The 19986-nt window shown below is 44.0% G+C and overlaps 1 protein-coding gene across 1 annotated transcript in view; it reads left to right on the top strand.

Annotated features, from left to right (window-relative positions):
- Positions 1-19986, top strand: part of TXLNB (taxilin beta) — a 97878-nt gene that overhangs the window by 39046 nt on the left and 38846 nt on the right. The window contains exon 4 of the mRNA XM_030198537.1: positions 2683-2853. Coding sequence (XP_030054397.1) covers positions 2683-2853 — 171 coding nt within the window. The remainder of the gene's footprint in view (positions 1-2682; positions 2854-19986) is intronic.

Genomic DNA, 19986 nt, shown 5'->3' with positions numbered 1-19986 from the left:
TCTTCCCCCCCCCCCCCCCCGAAAATGGATGTGCGGTAAAATCAAAATTGCTGCGCGTCCATGTTGGGTCTCTGACCTTACCATCAGCCATAGACCTAGTGGTAAAGAATTTGAGCAGTAATGATCTACGCGCGTGCAGGGGCGTATCTGCGTGGGGCCACGGGGGCCTGGGCACCCATAGATTTGGCCCTGGACCCCCCTGCCGATGATCCTCTCCACTCCCCATTTGCCGCCAACCCGCCGTCACCATCGCCTGTCTTTGCTGACGGGGGACCCCAACCCCCACCAGCCGAGGTCCTCTCTTCTTCCGTTGCAAAGTTGGCGGGGGACCCCAACATCCGCCAGCAGAGGTCCTCTCTTCCGTTGCAGCAAAACTTCCTGTTCTGAGACTGACGTCCTCCTCCCACCGAAGTCCAGATACGCCTCTGCGCGTGTGAGATGCCACTTGGCCACTATGCACATATAATTTGCAGATGCACATAGAGGACACGTGTCAACAATGGAATTACCGCAAGAGTCACATGATAGTTGGGCGGTAAGCCCATTTTGGCACGCGTAGGCACCTACGCAGCTTAGTAAAAGGGGCCCTAGGAAAGGGATGGTGAATAAGACCAAAAATACTATAATGCCTTTGTATCGCTCCATGGTGTGTCCGCACCTTGTATATTGCGTTCAGTTCAGGTCACCATATCTTTAAAAAGATATAACAGAATTAGAAAAGGTTCAAAGAAGATCGACTAAAATGATAAAGGGGATGGAACTCCTCTCGTATGAGGAAAGACTAAAGAGGTTAGGGCTCCTCAGCTTAGAAGAGACAGATGAGGGGAGATATGATTGAGGTCTACAAACTCCTGAGTGGAATAGAACGAGTAGAAGTAAATCGATTTTTTCCTTATTCCAAAAGTACAAAGACTAGGGAACACTCGAGGAAGTTACATGGAAATACTTTTAAAACAAATAGGAGGAAATATTTTTTCACTCAACGAATAGTTAAGCTCTGGAACTCTTTGCCGAAGGATGTGGTAACAACGGTTAGTGTTATCTGGGTTAAAAGGTTTGAACAAATTCCTGGAGGAAAAGCTCTGGAACTCTTTGCCAGAGGAGGTGGTAACAGCGGTTAGAGTATCTGGGTTTAAAAAAGGTTTGGCAAATTCCTGGAGGAAAAGTCCATAGTCTGCTATTGAGACAGACATGGGAAGCAACTGTTTGCCCTGGGATTTGTAGTGTGGACTGTTGCCATGATTTGGATTTCTGCCAAGTACTTGTGACCTGGCTTGGCCACTGTTTTGAAAATAGGGTACTGGGCTAGATTGACCATTGGTCTGACCCAGTATAGCTACTCTTATGTTCTATGTTCTAACATTGCAATTTCAGCCAGATAGACTTGTATCAACACAATGCTGTGTTACTATAAATGACTATGGACATGTGTGGATTAATCCCGACAGTAAATACAGACTGCCCAATATTCAAAGTGATTTAAGTGGGCAGGAGAGGCTTCTGCATGCTTAAATCACTTGAGGCTGCCCAACTGCTGATATTCAGTGGCACTTAACTGGGAATGCCACTAAATATTGGTTCTGGAGGAGTGGCCTAGTGGTTAGGGTGGTGGGCTTTGGTCCTGAGGAACTGAGTTCGATTCCCACTTCAAGCACAGGCAGCTCCTTGTGACTCTGGCAAGTCACTTAACCCTCCATTGCCCCAAGTACAAATAAGTACCTGTATACAATATGTAAGCCGCATTGAGCCTGCCATGAGTGGGAAAGCGCGGGGTACAAATGTAACAAAAATAAAATAAATAAACAATAAAAAAATGGGCAGGTCAGGGGTGGTTCAAGGGGTAGTATTGGGGAGAAGCCAGCAGCTATGTGGATGCCAGTAACGTTTAGTGCCATCACCCGCATAGCTAAGCAGGTGAATTTTGGACACCTTAAAAGCTGTCCTAAATTCACTCGCTTAGCTCTGCAGGCCCCAGCTGGGTCCCACATAGCTCAAAAACCTTTAAGAGGAAGTCCCATCACCCCCTGACACTGGAACCTTCCAATCCTCCCTGCTGACATGGGAGCCCCTTCCCCTGCCCCCCTCCTCCAATCATGCAACCCCTACCAAAGAGACTGCTACTAGAGGTTGTGGCAGCCATTTTGCAATGACATTAACTAGGGGCAAGAGTGAGTGGGCTTCGCTCCTGCCCCACTAGACCACCAGGGATTGCACATAGGCCTCGGGGGATCTATCCTGCATGTTGGAAGGGTTTAGGGTTGCATGATCAAGGGGAAGTGGAGGGGCCAGGGGCAGGAGTCTCCTGTGAGAGGGGATCGGGATATCCTTGTCAGGTGAGGGGGATTACGAGGCTTTTGGGTCAAGGGGTATTGGAGGACCTCTTAAAGGTTTTTGAGTTATGCGGGTCCCAGCCAATATTCAGCCAGGACCTGCATAATTGTCTTATGCGGGCCTTGGCTGAATATTGACCAGGACCCGCATAAGCTCTGGCGGCAAACCCCACTTAAATTAGCATTGGATATTCAGTGTCAATGCCCGTACGTGGCCTGACACTGAATATCCAGAGCTCATTTAGCTGGTCATGGTCAGTGTTTAAAAAATGCTGATTGAATATTACCCCCGAGATAGCTGATTTCATTCCCTTTATTAAATGTGTTGAGTGAAACATTTTGCATTTTTCAGCTAGAGGAGCATCGCACAGAGCAGAAACAGTTACGACAGCTGCAAAAGAAGCTGACACAAATCGTGAAGGAGAAAGACCAGCTGCAGAGCGAGCACAGCAGAGCCATCCTGTCCCGAAGCAAACTCGAGAGCCTCTGCCGGGAGCTGCAGAGACACAACAAAACACTCAAGGTGAGCAACGGATGTCACAGTGCATACAAGGCCAGACCATACTGTGCAGGGCCCTTCTACTACTATACATAGAGGGGCATTTTCGAAAGAAACGTCTAAATCAGAATTTGGACATTTTACAAAGACGTCCAAATTCCAAACACGAAAGAAGGTCATTTTCAAAAAAGATGGATGTCTATCTTTTGTGTTCGAAAATACTATGGGCGTCCTGTGATTTGGACGTCCTTTTTTTTTGGTCCATTTTCAAACAAAAAATGTCCAAATGCAAATTCTCCACCATAGAGGAGGAGTGGCTTAATGGTTAATGGTTAATGCAGTGGGCTTTGATCCTGGCAACATGGGTTCAATTCCCACTGCTGCTCATTGTGACTTTGGGCAAGTCAAATACACAAGAGACATTTTTGGATATGACATCTCAGTCTGAATTTGGACATTTTTTGTAAAACGTCCAAAATCAGAACAGGAAAGGTAATTTTCTACAAGAAAATAGTCTCCCTTTTCCTTTTGAAAATGCTGTTTGGAAAAATGTTTTGTGATATGGATGTTTTATTTTTTGGTCCATTTTCAAACAAATACATCCACAATCCACAAGAAAAGCCACGATAAAGTGAAATCATTCACATGTTCTAAGTGTGGTAAAAGCTTTGGCTGAAATGTAAATCTCAAAGTGCATCAGAAAGTTCACACAGTAGAGAAACCATTTGCATGTATAGAGTCTGGTAAAAGTTTTGGTCAGAAGGTAAAGATCACAATGCACCAGAGAATACACACAGGAGTGAAACCATTTACATGTCCTGAGTGTGTTACCACTTTGGTTGGAAAGAAAGCCTCACATGGCATCAGAGAATCCAAATAGGGATGAAACCATTTACTTGCACTGAGGAGGTAAAAGCTTCAGTTGCATTGGGACAGGTAATTAGGGAATGTACACTCTTGCTATGAAGTATGGAAAATAGCACTCTGGTATTTAGATATATGTAATGAGACCTCCTTTTCATCTATAGATCTGAATTCAAAGCCCAAATCTAATGATAAACAATAGACACAAGGCTCAGATGTTATTAAAAAAAAATAGAAAGCTTGGCATCAGATAGAATAGTAGAAAAGTGACATCCCAGGAAAGCAAGAGGGCATTCTTGGCGGCACTGCAGTGGACTTTATAAAATCCTCCCAGGTACACATCTGACCATTGCCCCTTACCGTGTCTGCTGAGCCCCCCCCACAAAACCCACTACCCCCAACTGTACACCACTACCATGGCCCTTACAGGTGAAGGGAACACCAATATGTGGGTACAGTGGGTTTCTGGTGGGTTTTGGAGGGCTCACAGTTTCTTCCACAAGTATAACAACCAGGGGGAGGTAGAAGCCTGGGTCCACCTGTCTGCAGTGCACTGCACCACTACTAGACTACTCCAGAGACCTGCATGCTATTCTAATTGACCTGAGTATAACATCTGAGGCTGGCATAGAGGCTGGCAAGTAATATTTTTAATCACATTTTTGGGGGTTGGGAGGGGGATAGTGACCACTGGAGGAGTAAGGGGAGGTGATCCCCGATTCCCTCCAGTGGTCATGCGGTCATTTGGGGCATTGCTTGTGTGGAGTAGATGAGTAACCTAGTGGTTAGTGCAGCAGACCTTGATCATGGGGAAGTGGGCTCAAGTCCCACTGCAGCTATCCCCTATAAAAACAGGTCTAGCTCAAAACATCTAAGTTTTAGTCTTGGACGTTTTTGTTTTATTCCATTATTGCTGAAAGACGTCTGTATCCTAGGAACCCCCAAGTCCCACCTTGAACATGCCCCTGGCACGCCCCCTTGAGATTTGGGCGTCCTTCTGACGGACTTCAGAGAAAGACGTCCAAAAAGAGGTTTTGATAATACTGACTTGGATGTTTCTGTGAGATAAACATCCAAATGCTGACTTATGTCACTTTTTGGACTCCTACCTCTTTTAAAAATGAGCCTGATAGTACCTCAAAAGGTTTCCTAAATGACATTTGTCAATAAATTGTATCCCTGAAAATATAAAAAAGGCATATCTATATAAATAAAATCCCCCCTCAGAGTTCTGAAGCTCACTCCATCTGTGGCAGTGAAGCCCTGAACTCCTGTCCTCCTGGTAGGCTAGGCTACTATTGGGACTACTCACCCTCAGTACTCAGCCACGCCCATCTGCTCCCTATAAAACGCACCCTCAACGTTCTATTGGCTTCTCACGTCACTGAAGCCAAGGTTCGTATGTTTGAAGCTCTGAAGCCTCGAAAAACACAGTCTCTGGGCCCCGCCCTCGCGTCAAACGTTATGACGTTGAGGGCGGAGGCGGAGCAATTCACCGCCCTCGCGTCAAACGTTATGACGTTGAGGGCGGAGGCGGAGCAATTCACCAACATCGACGACGGGTGGGCCACAGGAAAAACAACTCACAACGCACCTCCGTTCAGAACCATCTCAGACTGCCAGGTCCCTGCAGCCGCTCAGCCTCTCTCCTTACATCACTGCCCCTGGAGAAAACCCCGGAGAAGCACAGCCAACGACGTCAAAGGGGAGAGGAGGAGCACCTGCACAGACGACCAATGTGAGATGACTAAAACAAGTTCCCTAACACTCAAAATAAACTAGCGCTTGCATGCTGATGCAGCAAAGGTGTCAAAGGTATGTCCTCAAGAACAAGACGCTGAGACCGCCTGTCAGCCTGATCTCCTTTTCATGAAACTCAGGATTTCTACGAAAAGGTGAAAATGCAGCCTGAACACTGACAACATCGCAAAACAATACACTTAATTCATCTCGAGGGCACCATACGTTTTTCTTTTTACTGTTAGCAACTGCACGAAAATGTCCTCACACGATCATTAATCTGCCTTCTGGCACGAGCCACCAATTTAAAAAAAACACTAAACAGTAGCTATGATCAGGCTAGGAGAGAGGCAAGTCTTTTTCATTGTTGTTGCTGCTGCTTTTCAACACTCAAGCGACGCAGACAGGCTCGGTGATGGTGTCAGCAGACAGGCTGTCCCGAGACCACAGATACGATCAACAGCAGCACACATCACAGAAGGCAGGTCAGAGAAGTTTCTCACAAGGAGTTGATGCCTGGCTGCACCTCAGTAACATCACATGTGGCACACAGAACAAGGAGAGTGGCAGACTCCCTCAAATACAACCCCCCCTCCCACAGCTGCCTCTCACTGCATCTCTAACATCCAAACTAACCTCTCTCTCACTCTCTCTAGAACACACACACACAAGGGACAGGGAGGAGATGAGAGGGGAGGAAAAAAAAACATCAGTACACACTCCCTTTCACTATCTCACTATCTCCCTCTCTCTTAACTGCCTATAACTGAGAAATGGCTCAAATGGGTGTGTTCTGCTATGGAACATTTTGCTGCTGTCTTCCCATTTTGAACCCTAGCCTTGCACACTCTCTTTCACAGACACACATACATATACACACTCTCACTCTCTCACTTAAATCACTCTCACAGTCTCTCTTTCACACAGACACACACACACACTTTCACTGTCTCTCTCTTCAACACACTCACTCTCACACACACATACACTTTCTCTGACTCTCTCTCTCTCTCTCACACACACACACACACACACACACACACACACACATATACACATTCTCACTACACTTGAGAAATAAAAACAAAATAAACCGTTGTATTCAGACACACACACACAAGGGACACGGAGGAGATGAGAGGGGAGAAAAAAAACACCACATGAACACTCTTTCTCACTCTCTCTCACTCTCAACTGCCTATAAGGAGCAACTGACACTCCACTGTCACAGGGACTACTACCATCTCTCTCTCTCTCTGTCACACACACACGGGACACGGAGGGGATGGAAGACAAAAAAAGAATCATTGGGTATGGAGGGGACGGCAGGGGAGATAAGGTAACAACTGGCTCAAATGGTTGTGCTCTGCTATGCAAACTTTTGCTGCTGTCTCTTCATTTTCACACTAGCCTCGCACATTCTCTTTCACACAGACACGCGCACACACACACACACACATACACACTCTCTCACACAGACACACACACACACACACTTTCTCTGTCTCATACATTTACACACTCTCACTCTCTCTCTTAACTCACTCTCAGTCACACTTTCACACAGACACACACACACACACTTTCACTGTCTCTGTCTTCCACATACTCACTCTCACACGCACACGGCTGGAGTGGGGGCAGGGGAGCGAAGAGAATCGCTGGGTGGCTACAGGGGGGAAAGGGGACAGAGGAGAATCGCTGGATGCCTGGAAGGGGAGCAGGGGAGATAGAACAATCGCTGAGTGGCTGGAAAGGCGGGCAGGGGACACAGGAGACAGTCTCACTCTCTCTCTCACACACACACACACACACACACACTCACACATTCATTCTATCTCTCTCTCTCACACACACACAGTCACTGTCAAACACACTCTATCAAACATACACACTCCGAGGAAAACCTTGCTAGCGCCCGTTTCATTTCTGTCAGAAACGGGCCTTTTTTACTAGTGTAATATAGGGGCTCATTTTCGAAATGGAAAAAAGCAGCACAAAGCAGCGGAAGGACCTTTTTTTTGTCCAAAACATACAAATTGCTATTTTTTTAAAAGCTATTTTAAGCCATTTTTCTAAGCAATTCATCTGCAGTACATCCAAACCACAAGGGGGCGTGTCGGGAGTGTGCTGAGGACAGAATTTGGGTGTCCAAAACGTGGATGTTTTTCTGACATAATGGAACAAAACACAAAACGTCCAGGACTAAAAGTTAGATATTTTGGTCTAGACCTGTTTCAATCACAACTAAGTCACAAAATGGTGCCCTAATTGACCACTGGAGAGATTAAGGCATGATCCCCCCTCCATACTCCCCCATTGGTCACTGAGCTCCTCCCACCCTCTAAAGACGTGAAAGAAACAGTGCATACCAGCCTCTATGACAGCTTTGGATGCTATGGCAAGGCCTATTAGAGCAGCAAGCAGGTCCCTACAGTAGCCTAGTGGTCAGTGCAGTGCACTGCAGAGAAGGGAACCTAGTCCCATATCCCATTCTAACTGTTACACTTGTGGTGGAAAGCGTGAGCCCTCCAAAACCCACCAAGAACTTACTATACCCACATATAGGTGACACCTACAGACATAAGGACTGTTGTAGTGGTATGCAGTTGGGTACAGTAGATTTTTGGTGGGTTTTGGAGGGCTCCACATACAATATAAAGGGGTAATGGTGAGATGTGTACCTTGGGACCTTTTTTGTGAAGTCCACTGCAGAGCCCCCTAGGGTGCCCCACTGCTCTGCTGGGTTGTCTGTGTGACCAGTCTACTAAGAATGCTGCCCCCCCCCCCCCCATACTCCCAATGACTTGTTGTTGTGTGTTTTTCCCTTGGACTTTATTTTTCAAAAATGGTCACTAAAGAAAAATGCACTGAACACAAAATGTCTACAAATTGTCTAGGATGTGGCCATTCTCTTTTTGTCTTTTTTTAATAGTTATTTATTTATCTTATTAGACAATATTAACAAAAGTAGCCTCTTACAAAAGGATACAGTGAAAAAAAGAAAATGAAAAGTAAGAAAATTAAACATCAATAAGAAATAATAATAATGGTCATTTTCAAACAAAAAGATGGATGTTTTCTGGTTTGAAAATCGCTATGTTTGCCACATAATTTTTGGACATTTTCCCTTTACCTGTCCTACATTGCAAAAGCACTAGTGCTAAATTACCTTCAAGGGGTAAGGGATAATGTAAGTCTATAAGTAATGGAATCTGCTAATAATGAAATGCTTTCTTTGGTGCATGTTATTTTCAAAAGGCGTTTGACAAGGTACCTCATGAAAGGCTACAGAGGAAATTGGAGGGTCATGGGATAGGAGGAAATGTCCTATTGTGGATTAAAAACTGGTTGAAGGATAGGAAACAGAGAGTGGGGTTAAATGGGCAGTATTCACAATGGAGAAGGGTAGTTAGTGGGGTTCCTCAGGGGTCTGTGCTAGGACCGCTGCTTTTTAATATATTTATAAATGATTTAGAGATGGGAGTAACTAGTGAGGTAATTAAATTTGCTGATGACACAAAGTTATTCAAAGTCGTTAACTCACGACAGGATTGTGAAAAATTACAGAAGGACCTTACGAGACTGGGAGACTGGGCGGCTAAATGGCAGATGACGTTTAATGTGAGCAAGTGCAAGGCAATGCATGTGGGAAAAAAGAACCCGAATTATAGCTACGTCATGCAAGGTTCCACGTTAGGAGTTACGGACCAAGAAAGGGATCTGGGTGTCGTCGTCGATAATACACTGAAACCTTCTGCTCAGTGTGCTGCTGCGGCTAGGAAAGCGAATAGAATGTTGGGTATTATTAGGAAAGGTATGGAAAACAGGTGTGAGGATGTTATAATGCCATTGTATCGCTTCATGGTGCGACCGCACCTTGAGTATTGTGTTCAATTCTGGTTGCCACATCTCAAGAAAGATATAGTAGAATTGGAAAAGGTGCAGCGAAGGGCGACTAAAATGATAGCGGGGATGGGACGATTTCCCTATGAAGAATGACTAAGGAGGCTAGGGCTTTTCAGCTTGGAGAAGAGATGGCTGAGGGGAGACATGATAGAGGTATATAAAATAATGAGTGGAGTGGAACAGGTGGATATGAAGCGTCTGTTCACACTTTCCAAAAATACTAGGACTAGGGGGCATGCAATGAAACTACAGTGTAGTAAATTTAAAACAAATCGGAGAAAATGTTTCTTCACCCAACGCATAATTAAACTCAGGAATTCGTTTCCGGAGAACGTGGTGAAGGCGGTTAGCTGAGCAGAGTTTTAAAAGGGGTTAGACGGTTTCCTAAAGGACAAATCCATAAACCACTACTAAATGGACTTGGGAAAAATCCACAATTCCAGGAATAACATACATAGAATGTTTGTACGTTTGGGAAGCTCGCCAGGTGCCCTTGGCCTGGATTGGCCGCTGTCGTGGACAGGATGCTGGGCTCGATGGACCCTTGGTCTTTTCCCAGTGTGGCATTACTTATGTACTTATAGTAACACAAATGAAGCTGTAAAATTTCACACTGAAATTCCAAGCGGCTGCTGACAAAACAGCAGAAAACTCTAAGAGGTTACTTTTTTTTGCGCCTCACCCTGCCAAGGAAACCAACCAGAAGAACAAAAAGCACCAAGGGCCTCTGGAGAAAGGATAGCAAAAAGTGGTTTATGAGCATCTAAGTGAATAGTGCTTCTAAAATAAACACCAAAGGGTAACTGGATTTTCAGAAGCATTCAACAAAGTTCCTCATGAGAGACTCTCGAGGAAATTAAGAAGCCATGAGATAGGAGGCAATCAGGCTTATTTTCGAAAGAGATGGACGTCCATCTTCCGACATAAATCGGTACTTGGACGTCCATCTCTCAGAGACCGATTTTGGACGTCTCTAACTGAAGTCTGTCACAAGGACGTCCAAATTTCAAGGGAGCGTATAAGAGGTGTGGTGAAGGTGGGACTTGGGTGTTCTTAAGACTTGGATGTCTTTGACCCATAATCAAAAAAAGCAGAGACTTCCATGACTACAACTTGGATGCTTTCACCCGGACGTGTTTTATTACGAATAAGGCACAAAAAGGTGCCCGAAATGACCAGATGACCACCAGAGGGAATCAGGGATGACCTCCCCTTACTCCCCCAGTGGTCACTAACCCCCTCCCACCCTCAAAAAACATCATTAAAAATATTACGTGCCAGCCTCTATGCCAGACTCAGATGTCATACTCAGGTCCATGACAGCGCATGCAGGTCCCTGGAGCAGTTTTAGTAGATGCAATGCACTTCAGACAGGCGGACCCAGATCCATACCCCCCTACCTGTTACATTTGTGGAGGAAACAGCGAGCCCTCCAAAACCCACCAGAAACCCTCTGTACCCACATATAGGTGCCCTCCTTCACCCATAAGGACTATGGTAGTGGTGTACAGTTGGGGGTAGTGGGGTTTGGGGGGCTCAGCACACAAGGTAAGGGAGCTATGTACCTTGGAGCATTTTATGAATTCCACTGCAGTACCCCCTAGGGTTCCCAATTGCTGTCCTGGCATGTCAGGGGGACCGGTGCACTAGAAATGCTGGCTCCTCCCACATCCAAATGACTTGTATTTGGACGTTTTTGACTTTGAGGTCTTTGGTTTCAAAAATCAACGAAAGTCAAAGACGTCCAAATCTAAGGACATCCAAATCTAAGGACGTCCTTGGTATTTTTGAAACGAAAGATGGGCGTCCATCTTTTTTCAAAAATACGCTTTTCCCCGCCTCCGGATTTGGACGTTTTACAAAATGATGCACATAGAACCATCTAAATTATAGCCACATGGTGCTAAGTTCCACATTAGGAGTCACCACTCAGGAGAAGACTCTAGGCATCATGATGTAAAATATAGCAGCCAATAAGGAAGCAAAATTTTAAGAATTATTAGGAAAGAAATCCTATATAATAAAACGCACCTCCAACATTCTGAAGCTGACTGCATGGCTGAGGCCAGGGGCGTAGCCACGGGTGGGCCTGGTTGGGCCCAGGCCCACCCACTTTCCGTCCAGGCCCGCCCGCCCGCCCACATCGGTCGCAGAAATTCGTTCTCCTCCCCACCAGCGCTGCATTCTTTTCTTCGATCGTCGCCAACAGCACTGCCATTCACACAGGCAGCTCCGCCCCCCTTTGCTGCGTCCATCTGGCCCTACGTACACAGGAAGTGCATCAGAGTGGGCCGGATGGACGCAGCAGAAGAGAGCGAAGCTGCCTGTGTGAATGGCAGCGCTGCCGGCGATGATCGAAGAATTTTATTGTGTTCAGTAGAAAAAAAGAAATATATTTCTGATTTTATTTCTCCACTGTAACATGCCGAGGTTCCGAGTTCAATTTTTGTCAACAAATTTTTATTTCTAATTTGTGATCCCTTGTTCTGTATTTGGTGAGAGTCTGGGCCCTAGCATGTCTAACACTGACCCATGTCTGACCCTTGCTGTAGCTGGTGGGGATCCCCAACCTACATCAGCTGAGGACCTCCTCTAAAAGCAGCTAAAACTCCCTTCTACTAAGCTTGGCAGATAGCGACAACATCCTTGAGCCACCGATAACTAAGCATGCATGGGGTGCCAGCATCGGTGACTCAAGGCTTTGTTGCTATTGCTGCCTGCCAAGCTTGGTAAAAGGGATTTGTGGCTGTCTTCGAAGGAAGTTTTCAGCTGACAGAGCTTGGGGATCTTTATGAGCTAAATTATATTTTGAATTGGGAGGTGCCAGGGGAGATGAGGAGAGTGCGGGGAGGAAGGGGGCAGAGACAGAAAGAAAATTTTGTGCCCACCCACTTTGGGCTCAGGCCCACCCAAAATTGGCCATCTGGCTACGCCACTGGCTGAGGCATTCCTGCTCTCTGTATCCATCTCCTGAATTGACATCACGTACTTCCGGGTTCGTCACAAGCAGAAGTGACCAACCACACGAGGTTTCTCGGCTTCAGAATGTTGGAGGTGCAGCGTCCTGCACAGTAACGTTCAGACACCAGAGAGAGGGGGGGGGGGCCTGACACCAGAGAGAAGGAGGGAGGGGGCCTGACAATAGAGAGGGGGGAGGTATCTCTGTCATACACACACTCTCTCTCTCTCACACTCTCTCTCTCACACTCTGTCTCTCTCTCACACAGTCAATGTCTTTCTCACTCTCATACACTGTCTCTCACACACTCTATGTCTCACACTGTATCACATTCACTCACACACTTTCTTGGTCTCATACACTCAGTCTCAAAGAGAGTCTGTGTCTCACACACACTCTCCCTCTCGCTCACACTGTATCTGTGTGAAACACAATCTCTCTCTCTCACACTGTGTCTCACATACGCACTTGCACACACTCTCATTCTCACACACATTCTCTCTCACAGACACACTCGCACCCAGACTCACTCTCTCTCTCACACGCACACACTCGCACATTCACTCTCTCTCTCTCTCACACACAGTCACTCTCACATACACTCTCTCAAACATACACACTCCGAGGAAAACCTTGCTAGCGTCCATTTCATTTGTGTCAGAAACGGGCCTTTTTTACTAGTAGAGAATAAAACAAAGAATATCATAATGCCTCTATATCACTCCAGTGGTACAACCACACCTTGAGCAATTTGCATAGTTCTGGTCACTGCATCTCAAAATAATATTGTGAAATTAGAAAAGGTAGAGAGAGGCAACCAAAATGATAAAGGGGATGGAACAACTTTATGAGGAAAAGCTAAAGAGGCTTGGAGAAGAGACAGCTGAGTGGAGTTATAATAAAGGTCTATAAAATCTTGCATAGAGTGGAAAAATTAATTGTTTACTCTTTCAAAAATTACAAAGGCTAGGAGACATGCCAGGAAAATTTTAACACAAATAGGAAAAAATATTGTCTCACTCAATATATAGTTAAGCTCTAAAATTCATTGACAGAGTATGTGGTAACAGAATATCTGGGTTTAGAAAACAGGTTGGACAAGTTCCCAGAGGAAAAGTCCATAAACTTATTAAAGGAGATTTGGAGGATAGTAACTGTTTTCTACTTTTGAGATCCTCCAGTCAATTGTGACCTGGATTGTTCACCACTGGAAACAGGATACCGGGCTTGATAGACTTTTGCTCTGACCCAGTATTGCAATTCCTATATTTTTACTGAGTCACTCTCACCTAAGCAAATATAAGAACATAAGCATTACTATACTGGGAAGACCAAACATCCATCAAGCCCAGCATCCTGTTTCCAACAATGGCCAATCCAGGTTACAGTACCTGGCAAGATCCCAAAACAGTACATTTTATGCTGCTTATCCTAGAAATAAGCAGTGGATTTTCCCCAAGTCTATCTTAATAATGACTCATGGACTTTACTTTTAGGAAGATATCCAAACCTTTTTTTAAACCCCACTAAGCTAACTGCTTTTATTACATTCTCTGGCAGTGAACTCCAGAGTTTAATTACACGTTGAGTGAAGAAATATTTTCTCTGATTCATTTTAACTTTGCTACTTTGTAGCTTCATTGTTGTGCCCCCTAGTCCTAGTATTTTTGGAAAGAGTAAACAAGCAATTCATGTCTACCTGTTCTACTCCATTCATTAATTTATAGACGTCTATCATATCTCCCCTCAGCCGTCTTTTCTCCAAGCTGAAGAGCCCTAGCTGCTTTAGCCTTTCCTCACAGGGAAGCCGTCCCATCCCCTTTATCATTTTTGTCGCCCTTCTCTGTACCTTTTCTAATTCCACCTCCAGGCTCCTTGATGAAAGGAAGGGTCAGATTTTTCTTCAAGGTCCATAGTGAGTATTCTCAAGCTTGCCAATAATAGACACTACCATGCGAGTAGCTTGCGACAAAACAGCACAATCGCTGGGCACGCCCAGGCACCCTGTGGTAGTTCTGGGTTTCTGTGCACCGTTTCCCATGCTAGAAAATAATTTTTATTTTCTAGTACAGGGGGCGAGGAGTAGGCGTTTTCGGTGGTAATTGGGCAGTACGGGCACATTGCCATATGCTGCCCGATTACCACACAAGTAACCTGTGAGCCCTTACCACCTGCTAAATAGGAGGCGGTAAGGCCTCAGACGGTAATGGCTGCATACTAATTTGGAAATTAGCACATGGCCATTAGTGGAAGAACTTGAAATTAGGCCATTGTAGAGCATGGGAAATCCATGCGCTAAAACTACCACTGGTCACTTTTTAGCACTGCTTAGTTAGAGGACCCCTGAACTAAGCTTTACTCTGAGGTAGTCCTTTTCCATGGTTGTGTGGCATTAATTAAGCACTGTTTCTTCCTCTTAAATAAGCACACTGTGGTTTCATACCTTTTACTGTCCAAGTTCTTTAGGATTTATGGTTCCCTGACTGCTGGGTAGACACAGTCCCTTGAACTGAGTTTCCTACTTCAGTATATACTGAGCAGGGGCGTAGCCAGACAGCAGATTTTGGGTGGGCCTAGGCAAGAAGTGGGTGGGCACCAAGTGTTCTCCCCCTCCCCCCCAAAAAAATATCTAAGCTGGTGGGAAAATGTTTCTCTCCACCTTGGCAGTCTGCAGCAGGCATGCGCTGAAAACTGAGCATTCACAGGTGCCAGTAACGTGGAGCACACCATTTTCATTACCATCAGGGGGAGCGCTTCAGCTGGTAGAGCTTGGAATCCCCATCAGCTACTGCTAAACATGTTCTACTGTTGGGTGGGCCTGAGTCCTAAGTGGGTGGGCCCCGGCCTACCCAGGCCCACCTGTGGCTACACCACTGATACTGAGGCTGCCCCAGGATCCTCTTGAGCTTAGACTCACTGGGACATTCCCACACAATATCGTACTCCTTTGATTAGCTTGGATGGAGGCTCTTACATGCCTTTACTTTTTAGGTTGCAGTTCAAGCTAGAATCTCCTCAGTTTCACAGTTTACTCCTTGCTTGTAGAGACTAATACCTCTCTCTTCTCACATGCTCCTTAAGAAGGACACAAGGAATATTCCCACAAGGCAAACAGTAAGTACATAAAAAGTACAGGGTACTACAGGCTGTAAGCCAAAAGAAACAAACACGCCTTACAGTGATATCCAAAGTAATGCTATGCTGCCTGCCACCTAGGATGTCACTGCCTTAAGTAGATTTAGGAAGAACCATTGCAGCCATTTCAGAGGGGAATGCATTACACTACGGTGGTATGGTCTTGCTGCTAGAAGCATACTAGGCCAGTGAGGATCCTGAAGGCAAAGGGATAAAGGGTCCTGAAGGCAAAGGGATAAAGGGTCAAGAATTTCTGTAGTGCAACCAAAACGGTTTGTATATATTATGCTCAGATACTACTGAAGAGATTCTTAAATTGCTCCCCTCATTTTTTAATATTTGGGACACAGTCACAAATTTAAAGTAAGCATTACTGTAAACACATTCCCCAGGATTCTATAAACAGGATTAAATTTGCGTGCACAAATCGGTGCATGTAGCCAGTTCGTGCATGCAATTTAACTGCTTAACAAGCCAGTGTCAGTAATTGGCTGCTAGCAACCAATTAGTGGTGTTAATTGGCCTTAATTAGGTTTGACACACAGATTGTATTCTATAATGATCTGCACTTATTTTCTAATGCATGTAAATTTCTGCAGGCGTGGTTTGGAGGCATTCCGAAATTTTATGTACATAAATACAGAATTTGGCCCAACCACGTCTAATTTAGGTATTGGCATTTACAATAGATTTTAGCAGGTGTAATTCCATCACCTAAAGTTAGACGCAGTTTATACTCTAAGCGCTATACTATAAAGGACACATACCCTTTATAGAATAGCACTGTGCAAATAAAAGTTTAAACGCCAATTTTTAGGTGCCACTTATAGAATTTACCCCATTATACATAAAATTGATTTTCTGTGGAGAACAATATCTAACCCATTTCTGTTATGGTCGATCAGGACCCAATAGGCTGTGCACTTCGCACTGTCTCTAACTCATACAGGTTGACAACTCTAGTCACTGAAACAAAACAACAAAACAATTATTAAACTACATTTGTCGTCTTAGATAAACAGCATACATCAACTCCCCTTTCTATAAGGCAAGCCAATGGGTGAACTTCAGACATAAGAAATAGCCACGTGTACTCCTCTTATATCCTGTAACAAAATACATTATGAGGCATTCTTCCAGATGAAAAGCATATAATGTAATTTAATTTAATTTAAAGTTCTATTTACATTCTGCTTACTTGCAGAAAGGAATCGAAGTATAGTGCAACTTAATAAACAAAACTCACATAAGTAAAAGTAATTACTAGAAGATCAACAAATCCTCACCAAACTCAAACAAGTATATATTAACGCCAATCTTGCAAACTCACATGGAGGAAAAAGCCTGAACAAACCCTGACCATCTGACGATGGCCAGTGTTTTGAAAAAAAAACTGTGTTGGGGAGGAGTGGCCTAGTGGTTAGGGTGGTGGACTTTGGTCCTGGGGAACTGAGTTCAATTCCCACTTCAGGCACAGGCAGCTCCTTGTGACTCTAGGCAAGTCACTTAACCCTCCATTGCCCCATATAAGCCGCATTGAGCCTGCCATGAGTGAGAAAGCACAGGGTACAAATGAAACAAAAAAAAAATTAGAGCACCTGCAAAAAAGAGAAAAAATTAAAACCATGTTCCAAGCACACAATAATTATTATGTTAATACATACTTTCTTAACTTGCTCAGCACTACTTCGCTTGTTGCATATGAACTAAAATCTCAAAAATGGTGCTTACAATTTCAAATAGATGCCAATAGACATTCCATCAATCAAAAAGAAGGAGGCGGGGTCACAGCACTTGAATCAGAAAAAAAATGGTGCCATTCAATTACTGTTCAAACCAATTGGTTCAAGAGTGTTTAATTTGTGAATCCACTGCTGCTACAATTGCAACAGGTGTTTACGTCTGTCTCCACCTCTCTTGTGCGGTGTTACATGATCCAAAATTATAAATTACAGAGAATAAAAATCATGATGCAAATCTGTGCAGTGATTTGCCAAACATGTATCTTTTTGTTTAACAATAGTACTCTTATGTTCCATCATTTGGATTTTAAAAGAATGTGAATTTTCAAACTACTTGTCTCACTTCTTATGTTGTGTATTGTATTCAAAGCCCTTGTAATAAATTATACATAGGGCAAACTTCACGTAGCCTCACAGCATTCAACAGGTGATGGGTCCTAGCCTGAGAGAGTACACAGCAGTATGTCACAGACCAAATCAAGGTGAAATGTGAAGTGGTTTTGTCCCATGCTAGCAGTGGCATGGACGATGTCTAAGAACAGGGGCAGTCCCTCTCTATAGAGGGGGGCCAGTGCCAGAGTAACAGATGACCAGCGGTGCCTACCTCAGATTTGGACAGAATGGGGAGGGTGAAAGTGTTCAAGAAAGAGAGTCAATGGCTGAGAAGGGGAAGACGCTTTAACGGCAATCCCCTAGTCAAAGCTGTGATGTTAGCGCTTAGGCATGTCTACGGTATATGCCCCAGGCGGAGCAGGAAATTTAATTTGTGAGTAAGTTGGAAGTGGAGGGAGCTGTATGACTCAAAAGGCTGGACTCCTTGTCCTAAAATGCTCTAGATAGAAGATCGAGTCATGTACTTAATTGCTCGCTACTGTGAATGTCTTTGCATATTGAAGAAAAGGATGCCGCCACTTTTGTAGAGAAGGCTAGACGATATTTAATATAAACAGTGTATTTACAATTTTTCTGCATAGCTCAATGGGCTATTGCAGGAAGCATTTCTGTACTCAAAGCATATCTACACACAAGCAATATACAGCAAGCTTAAGGCAAATGAAAATGCTATACACAGACAAAGAGAAATTCAAAATGCTTGCTACTTCTTTGTTTCCCTCTATTTTTATACCGGGCCTCTGACTAATTCTCTCATACAACATTCCTGTGCAAGTCTCTGAATACCACAAAGCTGTTAATCATGGGCAGAACATGCTACATCTGTTTTCCCTTATCGGCCCCCCTTTCTTGCCAGACTTTCTGGAGCCATGCCTTTTTGGCTGATGTGGGCCTCATGTCTCAGGAGATTTAGTGTTGAAACAGCTTGCTCTGCTGTTCTTTGAAGCTTTCCACTTCTATTTTTCATAGTTTTGTTCAACAAATCCTCCCTTTTGAGGACTGATTGTTTCAGGCCTCAAACATCTGTTTCAGCTCCAGTCTGTTGTTTCCTTACCTCCCTTCTAAATCTCCTCCCTCCTTGTTTGTGGCATTCAGTTTCTGCACGCTTTTTCAATATTTTTGGCTGATATATTAAAGTTCTATTTATTCTGAATTTCAGTTATCATTGTTATTTTAAAAACATCCTGGCACATCTTTGCAAACATGCTAATACACATGTTACACAGCATTAAACAGATTCAATTGTACTAGGGTACAAAATTTATATCTCTTGAGGTATATAATTTATTAGGACAGTGAGCTTCATCAAAGGGAAGTACACTGTCATTCATTCTTACTTTTCATTAGCTGATGTGGCATTAAAAATTACACAAATTAAAAGCATAACATTCATTGAATCAGTTGTTACAACATTCTGCGTGTAAGTGCACTTTATCGGGGGAATGTGTTCAGTTGTCATACTATTAATCAGACACCAACATGATGTCTGTGGGTACTTGTCCATAAGCAAGGCTTGCTTATAAATAGTCTCATTTGTCCAATGAAGGTTTTCATCATCTCTTACACAGGTATTATTGGGATAACAGACATGATTTTATCATTGTAGTCCCATATATCATAGTTGGCAAGGACAAGGATGATGTCAGTCAGTGGGCACATATGATACAATCAGTCAAATTCAACATCTTGGCCACTGTAACAAGTCTATTATCATATGTGTTCATTGTCCATTAACAAACAACAACAGTCCAATACCATCATGTTTAGGGACATGATGTTTGTTTATTCTTTGTCCATTTCAATGTTATTAATTCGTCGAATATCTGCTAAATGTATCCAGGAAGTATGACCTTCCAGACGGGCAGCGGTCTGAGTAAGGGCCGTGATAACAAAAGGCCCTACATACACAGGATCCTTCCATGTTTTATGTGTAAAGTTCTTTCGTAGCACTAGGTCACCTACTTTAAAAGCACAAACATCATTAGTAGTTCCTGCCTGTGATGCTACATTTGTTCGGATCATATCACTTGTCAGGTTCAACATAGGTTGTAGCTTTTGCCAGTACTGAGCTGTGCTATCAGTACTTGCTGTCTGCATCGGGAAAAAATGACGTCCTGTCTGAATTTGGAATGGGGTCAATTTAGTACGCCCATTAGGTTGGGCCCTTATAACCATCAAAGCTAATGGTAACAAATCAAGCCAGGTATATGGTTTACCTGCTGTTTCCTTGTTTAAAGCCTTCAGTAATACTCTCAATTTAGTTTTTAAAATACCATTGTAGCGTTCCACCAAACCATTGGAGGTGGGGCGATACACTGATACTTTTCTGTGTGTTAAACCCATAATCGTTGCCATTTCTTTCAAAACACTGTTATTAAAATGTGTCCCGTTATCAGAAATTATTCTAGATGGACA

Source organism: Microcaecilia unicolor, chromosome 3, assembly GCF_901765095.1.
Source record: "Microcaecilia unicolor chromosome 3, aMicUni1.1, whole genome shotgun sequence".
Taxonomy (NCBI): Eukaryota; Metazoa; Chordata; class Amphibia; order Gymnophiona; family Siphonopidae; genus Microcaecilia; species Microcaecilia unicolor.
This window is presented reverse-complemented; position numbering and strand designations above follow the sequence as displayed.